We start from the raw sequence: 9,128 nt of genomic DNA on the forward strand, positions 1-9,128 counted from the left end.
ACACTTTTCATTTTGTAAAGAAGTTTTGGTAAGTCGAATATCTTCACAGAGTCCAGTTATTTGTTTCGGTTTTTTTATGCTTACAAAAATTAATTTCTCTTTATGGACCTGAAACAAACTCATAATAAACATCTGCAAAACAGGCTCATAGTGCTGACGATATATCTTTATATGTTTCTCTATATATGTTTCTTTTACTGAAACCTTTGCTTTACAGCACAGATTAGCAAAAGATGCCATAAAATAATCAAAAAGATGATGAAGAAATACAGAAAGACATTATTTTTTATGTTTGAGGCTTCAGCACTGCACTCACTTTTGTTGTTTTCCAAGACTTTTCCAACTAAAATAGTTTGCAGTTTTGTGCATGTTTAAACTTCAGATGTCTCTCAAAGTTCATACAACCTTGTCATCACTGACAATCACATTAATGAATCGCAACACTAAGTTTTTGTAAGATACAAAGAGCTTAAGTGAAACAAAGTGTTAAAAACAGTGAAAAACATCCACTGCATTTTTTGTTCACTGTTTCCGATTTCATAGCTGTCACTACCTTCCCTGTTCTGGCCCACTTGTTAAACAATAAGGATTGATCAGATGGATACAGTGGTGTGAAACAGTGTTTGCCCCGTTTCCTGATTTCCATTTTTTTTTAATTGTATGTCTGTCACACTTAAATGCTTCAGATCATCAAGGTAAAAAAAATCCCCACAGTTACAGCAGCACATTGATCCAAAACACAGCAGCAAGTCCACCTCTGCATGGAAAAACAAAATGAAGACTTTGGAGTGGCCCCATCAAAGTCCTGACTTGAATCCGATTGAGGCGCCTTAAAAACGTGTGTCATGTTCAAAAAACTCAACAATATGGCTGAATTACAACAGTTCTGCAAAGATGAGTGGGCCAAAATTCCTCCACAGTGCTGTGAGAGACTCCCTGCCAGTTATCGCAAACACTTGATTCTAGTCAGGGCTGCCAAGGGTGGCCCAAAGAGTTATTAGGTTTATGGGGCAATCATCATAAATTCTAAAAATCAATCTGTTTTCTTAAAACAATCTTTTTTCTGATTTGTTTTAATGTTTGGTTTAGTACAGATTTTTCTTTCTTTTTTTTTGCCCTGCTTCTACACTGTTTGTGAGTTTTGAGTAATGAAGATGTGAAGCTTGGATAATAATAAAAACACTATGAATTCTTTTAGTTTCTTTATTTGTCCTCCTTCATTTATACAAGAACAGAAACGTGAAACATAAATGAGTAGAAGTCAAAAATAGAATGAAGGCTGCAAATTTAATCTTATTTAACTTTGAATGAAGTGAAACTTTAGTCCCATGGACAGCTGCACTATATATGAAGACAAAGGGGGACACGATTTTATTAAGCATTTAAAGACACTCAAACTTTGCCTCTAAAGGGCTCAGTAACTCTGCACATAACTTCACTCATGATGTAACATCTCTATTCCACCAACCCAACAACAATAACTGTAAGTGAAAACAAGATTGCAACAATAGCAGCTTTATTACTGTAACAAATACAGTAAACACAGCTTCTTTAAAACTCAATGTGAAACACACTGTTCCAGAGGCACAGCGGGGGACTCCATTCACCCGATCCCAACATGTCACAGTATATAAAGTGTGTGTTTATATGGCACACATAATCAGATAACACAATGAAAAACCTGCCTGCAGTTTAGAAGTTTGTAAAACTAAAAAAATATAATTTTTCAAATGATACTTAATCCATTCAGGGAAACAAATTTTTTTAGAAAAGACAGAAAATCAGTACATATACATGTATCAATAATGCAGTTTAATAACTGCTCGTGTGAAAGTGAAAAAAAAAGTGAACTTAAAGCCACATCATCACTTTTAGATAAAGCTCATTTAAACTGATTTATAAAAAAGGGGAAAAACTTTTTTCCTCTCATTTCTTTTTTCAATGCTTTGTAAAATTCATGTGAAATAGAGTAAATTCTGTCCTGCATTCATCTGCTTTTGCTTGTTTTGAAAGTACATAATCATGATTATTAAATGGTTAAAGGTGATTTGGTAATGAATTTACTTTCTTTAAAACCTATTTGATAACCATTACAGTCACAACATGAAAGCTCCTTGTGTTTCTTGTGGTTTGATTTCAGAATAAACCCCTTCGTCGGCTGCTTCAGTGGCTGATTCTCCTGCACATAAAAAAAAATTTTTTTCAACATGACTTTTAGTAACATCTTACTTTAAACTGACAACTTTACTCATTTATATAATTTTCCTTGATGGATAAATGAAATGTAAAAGAGAAGAAAATATGGTACCTATTTTATTGCTTTGCTTACTTTTGTCACTGTTACATTCAGCCTTACTGTAGGTGGCATCTGCGTACAACAGGCTGTCATCTATGGACAGTTCATCAGGGTAAAGTAGGATGACATTCTTACCTTTACACTTACAAATCCACTTCCACAGGATCTGGGGCTCTGTACAAAGCCCACACACCTGCCTATCCCTGCCACTACTTAAGCTGAAGACATGAAGCTACTCATCGCTGGATCGTTGTATGACTCGTGTCAGTGTAGCCCCAGCTCAAGTCTGTTCATAGTTCTTGTTGATTCTTTGCCCTCGTACTAGTTTGTATATTCTTGTTCTTATAGATATATTCTTATAGATTATCTGGACTTGTCCCTGTTTTCCCAGAGTGGATTTTCATGAGCGAGTGGAGAGTGGCTGGCAGTCTATGTTGTGTGGCTGAAGAGGAGCAAGAGTGATTTCACTGTTTTCTTCCTCCCTTGGATTTCTTAGAGTCCCTACCCATGCACTCCTGTATAAAACACCTACCCTTGCACTATTGTGCATACACTTGGAGCATTATAAATAAATTCTCTGTATTCTTCCAAGCATTGGAGTCCTGCACTTGAGTCCTCACTTTACTGTGACAACAGGCTTACTTGTCGTTCCTAGGATAATTAAAAGTAGAACGGAAGGCAGAGCCTTCGGCTTTCAGATCATCTGATTGTTGGGGTTTTCTCTGTTTTACTGTAGGGTCAATGAGTCAATTGTTGTTGTGATTTAGCCCCATATAAATAAAATTGAATTGAACTGAATTAAGTTGAATTCTTACCTTTCTTAGTGAAGTTTTTAGGCTCAATCAAAGAATATGTGAAATCCCTGCATTCTGCTAAAATGGAGAATTAATATATAAAAATGGAACATAATCACAATGAGTCTGCATACTTATATGAAACTATAAATGCATTACCCTTTTCTCTGTCATCGTAGTCTCTGATTGATTCATATATACAAGCATCACCTGCAAAAACAAGTCAGTGATATATTAATCATTAACATTTCTATATATGAATTTGATCATCTTTTAAATAAAAAAAACTGCAAATATCAGAGTCAAAGTTCACAATTTGACAATAAATAAATGAATAAATAAAGTAACAATAGCAAAATTGTTATGGTTAAAGCTGACCTTGGAGAGAAGTGTTTTGGCTGTGTTGAGCTTCACCCTGGTTGATCCTGTGTTTCATAGCAGAGCTCTGGTTTGTGCTCTGAGTCCTAATATAGTAATAAAATATAGTAAAACATTCAATTTGATAAGAAACACAGGTTGTAATTCTGGTTTGTTAACAATGTAAAGTAGGAGATTTGAACCAACCTGATAAAAGATTTATCTGTAAAAAAGACAAGTACATGTTTTTCTTTTTACTTTTTCTGGTGCTGTGACAGTGCATGGAGTGTTCAGGATACATCTGTGATTCTGAATAATTAGATAATAATGGGATCATAATCAATCTCGTATCAGAAAGAAAAAGTCTCACCTTTTAACAGTTTGATGTAACACAGCAGCAGAAGAAGAATCAGTAAAATTCCACAAAGAAGTCCAGTGATCAACAGAGTAGGAAACGTTTCAGTCCTGGACTGTGCTGTAAGAAAGAATAACATTAATTATGAGGTGAGGTGCAACCAGGTAGCGTCAGATGGACTAAAGCATAATGTCTCTTATAATATTATAAAATAGAGCCTCACAAACACGTGGAATAATCACAAAGTATGCATATGTAACTGTTAAAAGCTTCTTTAGGCTGCTCCCTTGTCACAAAGACTCACCTGACATTGCAGAAATTTTTGAAGAGTCAGTTTAATATGATGGATACTTTGTAGTGTTTACGCCACAATATCCATGTTTGTGAAGCCCTGATATCTGACCTGGCGCTTTGTGATAACTTTATCCATGCTTATTTTGAATGAAGAAGGTTCAGCTTTAAGTTAAAGTACCCTGTGACTTCAGCTGCTCAGTATTTCACTGTCAGTCTTAATCCCTCCTACAAACTTAGACTCTAGTCGGACATATATTTCACTATTCTCCTAATGTTAAGTTAGTTCTGTTTGCATCTTGTATGTTCTGAATTACTTCATATTTTCTGTTCTGAAGATAGTGGAGATAGACTATCTTCTTGTGGATAGAAACTTGTGGAGAGAGACACAATATCACCCAAAAATCCATAACCCCTGCCACACTACATAAATGTTATTGATTGACTTTGCATGTTACTCAGTGAAATATGTATTTGATCCCTAAGCAAACTGTGACTAAATACTTGGTGGAGAAATGGTTGTGGGCAACTGTAAAGTTGACTTCAGGAGACACAGCACTGACTTGGCCCCCCTTTACATCAACGGGGAGTGTGTGGAGAGGGTCCACACCTTCCGGTTCCTTGGTGTCCTCATCTCTGCTGACATCTTCTGGACAGACAACATCTCAGCGGTCGTCAAGAAGGCCCAACAGCGGCTGCATTTCCTGAGAGTCCTCAGGAAGTACAAGCTGAACTCCAACCTGCTGCTGACCTTCTACCGCTCGTCCATTGAGAGCCTGCTAACCTATTGCATCACGGTATGGTATGGCAGCTGCACCAAGGCGGATAGAGTGAGGCTTCAGAGTGTGGTCAAGACAGCACAGAAGATCATCGGCTGCCCTCTCCCCTCCCTGATGGACATTTATTCCTCCCGTTGCCTCAGCAGAGCAGCAAACATTATCAAGGACAGCTCCCACCCTGGTTTCAACATGTTCAGCCTGCTTCCTCAGGGAAACGCTACAGGTACATCAGCACAAAAACCCACAGACTCAAAAACAGTTTCTTCCCCAAAGCCATAACCAGAGATGGGCAGTAACGCGTTACTGTAATCCGATTACTTTTTTCAAGTAACGAGTAAAGTAAGGGATTACTATTGCAAAAACGGTAATTAGATTACCGTTACTTTCCCGTAGGAACGCTGCGTTACTGCGTTACTAAAACCGTGATTTTTTGCGAGAATGTCTCATGACAGTGACGTAAGCGAGTGCCACGTTTGTGGCAACAGCTGTGTGCAGATCAACAATGGATAATATATCGAGTGCGGGAGAGAGTATGAGCGTGCAGCGTTTAAAGCGTGGAAGTACTGACCTTACTTTGAGTTTGATTCCATAAAAAGTGACAAAAACATTAGTGTCCGTTGTGCGTGGGAAGAAAACTTCTTTTTACAGCGAAAAAACCCCTAAACTTCCAAGCAAGCACCGAGTGCACTATGACGTAATGGGAAACTCACAGAGAAACTCGCGGATTCTTCCACTGACCGCTGCGGCACACCTGCACCAGGGTAAACCTCCGCCTACCCCACTCCTGCTTTACAGGTGAAAATAGAGCAAAAGGACCGCTAGTCTTTGATTTTATTTATTTTCTGCTGTGTTTTACTTGCATCTATTTGAAAGACTGAGTGTAAACACACAAAAAAAATTATTTTATGTGCTGGAATGTGCAGAAAATAGGTTTAAATGTTAAACTAATTTATTCAAGTCAGAGAATGTTGCATATAATTAAATTTTTGCTTGATGCATAAAGTTAAAAGATTAAAACTAATAAAACTAATTTTAAAAAGAGACTTTTCCATTTGATTACATTTTATATGATGGATTATGTAGAAAAAGTAGAATTGGGCTGAAAGATCTATCACTTTATCACCTATTCAGGTTGTAAATCGTGGTTTTAAAAAGTAACTAAGTAACTAAGTAAATAATTACTTTTGAAAATAAGCAATCAGTAAAGTAATGGGATTACTTTTTTGGGGAAGTAATCAGTAATTAGTTACTGATTACTTTTTTCAAGTAACTTGAGTAGGAGATGCTCTGTATCTCATTGTACAACTGTATAGTGACAATAAAGGCATTCTATTCTATTCTATTCTATAGGCATGTAGATTGTCGGGGTTGCCATATAGTGCCTTGAATGGCTTGTTTGAGAAAGGCAAGAGAAAATCAAAGAGAAGACAGAGAACCCGCACGCGCTCGTGTGTGTATGTGGAGCCAAGGAGAGGAGAAGTAGCCGTCTCGCGCATGTTGTCACGGTCAGCCACATTAAGGAAGCCTCACGTTTCGGCTGAGTCCAAAAGGGGGATCCGAGAGGTCAGTCAAAATTAAGTTGCTTGTGCGAAGCTTGGCTTTTTCTAGCCGCTAGCCACAACATGTGGTGCTGCAGGCCATCGCCGACAGCGTGGTGGTGGGAAGTTGGAGCGAAAGTTAACCTTAGCTGCACTTTTCTTTAAGACCCATCTCCGTTTCCAGTTGGATTAGGCCGAGTTCGGCCGTTAAGTGAATGTTCGGAGCTAACGAGTCTCTGCGAGGGCTTTAGCGACCTCACTTAATGTTGCCAGTTACTGGCCTGAGTTTGGGCTCATTCTAAGAAACAAACACAAGAACAATGTGAGTCAGCGGTGAATAGGGTATGTGTTTCGTTCGGCTGTGTGTGAAAGCGTTGCCGTTGCGTAGCCTGGTGATTTTCCCATGCAGTGTCACCCAGAGACAAAGGTATGGTTTCTATTTTCTTTGCTTTTGTGGACCCCAAACTGTATTGCTCACTCCGGCTGCTGTATCTTTGGTCAGCTTAACAGACTAGGATCCCACTGTCGTCTCCTGTTCACTACAGTTACACCTTCAAAGAAGACACTGTATATGGTTTCATATCCAAAGGACATTTTTGTTGGGACTGACTAGTAGAAACTGGGACCATTTCCTTATGAACATTGTAAATTGTGTTATGTTGGTGATACAGTGTTAATCATTCGAGAGGGGACAGTGAATTGATGTAATCTGGAAACCCTTGGGTTTTATAGGAGGGTTTCTGTAAGCGCTCTAAGGAGAATTAGTTCCTTTTATTTCTATTATGTTGTTCGTGTTGTGATTTTTGGACCCCTTCTATTGGAGCATAGACAATTCAGGCCAATATTTACTCAACTATATCGGGTCATATTGAAGCATTTTGTTATGACGTAAAATTTGTGTAAATTCTAGTTATAATCTGGATTGTTTTATGTTGTAATGTAATATATTATGCTCCATAAATTTGTCCTGTTTTGTTGTGTTGTTATAAAGTGTTGGTAGGTGTCGTAAAGGCGGTGTGTAGTGGGCCACCATGTGGTGATGAAAGGTGAGGCTAGTACGCAGGGCATGGAGGAACAGTTTTCTGATCATTGCTGTGATAGTTATTTCAGATATAATATCATAGAAATGTAAATGGAGCTCCTACTTGAGACATTTGTTTTGTACTTTTCGAGTTTGTGTAGAATAAATAAATGTTTTTCCTTTTTTTACATTTTCCCCGTTTTTTGCTACTGAAAGGCATACAAGTACCGTAGTTTTCGGTAAGCTGCTACTTTTTTCCCACACTGTGAACACTGCGGCTTATACTGACGTGTGGCTAATGCATATTTTTTTCATGCGGCCAAACACATTTTGCCTGGTAACAGTAGACCAATCAAAATGATAAGTAGTATATATACGCTATATATTTTTATCGGTTGTTAAGAGATGTTGTAATGTTGTTTGTGCACTGTTCCATAAAAAAACCATAAGCAACGTAATTTGTGTGTTAGCGATACGTATGTATACTTAAAGGTAGTCGTGTTACAGGCGCTGTTCGAGGAAAAAAAGCATTTGCAGTATGTATTTTTGTATGTTACCATAACGTTTATGTTACCATGTTGATGTTACCTTACGGATGAAATTAAACGTTAAAAATCCTCACGTGTAATATTTCTGTGTAAATATCTCATATTACAAGTGAAACGCATACGGCTTAAAATCCGGTGCGGCCTGTACAAGTACAAAATAGATTTTCTTTCTATAATTAGAGCATGCGGCTTTTAATCAGGTGCGCTCTGTAGTCCAGGATTTACGGTAATCTAACAAAAGCACAAGTCAGAAACTTTACGTCCTGCAGAAGTGGCAAAGAAGGACCAAAGATTGCCGCTACACCATCTATAGCTAGTCTAAACCAAGGGGTTTAAAACAGTGTGGTCACCATAGGATTGCATTGCCCTGATGTTGTGAGCATTCAACATCAGTATACCTCTATGTAGGTTTCCAACAACACATAAGAAGCAATAAGACCAAACTGCCATGCCATGAGTACATCCTTCTTTTTGCTAAGCACAGGACGGGAAAAGGGTCCAAGCTGTATTAATACTGATGTAATACACTTTCCTCCACTCTGTCCTCTTACATAGGCTCATAGTGCATTTTATCCTTTCAGTGCATACATTTTTTTTGCTCTAATTCATTATGATGCTTTATTTTATTTGTAAATTACTCCTTTGTAAATTATTTGTTGTGATGTCTCCTTGCTCCGACCACAACAACAGATTCACAAGAAGACAGAAGACTTCTTATAATAGATACAAATAGAAACATAAAATCAGCAGAGAAAACTTAACACAGTATATTGATAATCATGAGTGAATGTATATTTCAAATTAAATGACTGAACTCACTGGTTATCTCAATGGTGACATCATCACTTTTATCAGTGTAGTAAACTGGGTTTCCTCTTGTTCCTCTGCAGCTGTAGATTCCTCCTTGAGATACTCTGATATCTCTGTTTTGTTGATCTCTGATTTGACCTTCAGAGGTTCTTTGGGTTCGTCTGAACCACTCATATTTCCATCCATCAGAGCTCTGCACAGAGCAGGTCAGTGTCACACTGCCCCCTACTGGTATGATTGTTGTTCCTGCTGTCAGTGTGGCCCTGGGTTTATCTGCTGTTATGAAAGAGGAAGAAAAATAAATAAATATCTGTGATTCGTTATAACAACATATGAACA

General features: G+C 37.9%; 1 protein-coding gene across 1 annotated transcript in view; it reads right to left on the bottom strand.

Annotated features, from left to right (window-relative positions):
- Positions 1–2,006: 2,006 nt before the first annotated feature.
- The window catches only part of LOC146390840 (uncharacterized), a 9,688-nt gene continuing 2,566 nt past the window's right edge, over positions 2,007–9,128 (bottom strand). The window contains exons 6-13 of the mRNA XM_084922439.1: positions 8,799–9,065; positions 3,818–3,922; positions 3,655–3,670; positions 3,469–3,554; positions 3,250–3,300; positions 3,112–3,168; positions 2,309–2,389; positions 2,007–2,179 (exon numbers count right to left, since the gene is read on the bottom strand). Of these exons, the coding sequence (XP_084778565.1) occupies positions 2,097–2,179; positions 2,309–2,389; positions 3,112–3,168; positions 3,250–3,300; positions 3,469–3,554; positions 3,655–3,670; positions 3,818–3,922; positions 8,799–9,065 (746 nt within the window). The 3' untranslated portion in view covers positions 2,007–2,096. The remainder of the gene's footprint in view (positions 2,180–2,308; positions 2,390–3,111; positions 3,169–3,249; positions 3,301–3,468; positions 3,555–3,654; positions 3,671–3,817; positions 3,923–8,798; positions 9,066–9,128) is intronic.

Source organism: Perissodus microlepis, chromosome 3, assembly GCF_051167445.1.
Source record: "Perissodus microlepis isolate ML-2025 ecotype Zambia chromosome 3, ASM5116744v1, whole genome shotgun sequence".
Lineage (NCBI taxonomy): Eukaryota > Metazoa > Chordata > Actinopteri > Cichliformes > Cichlidae > Perissodus > Perissodus microlepis.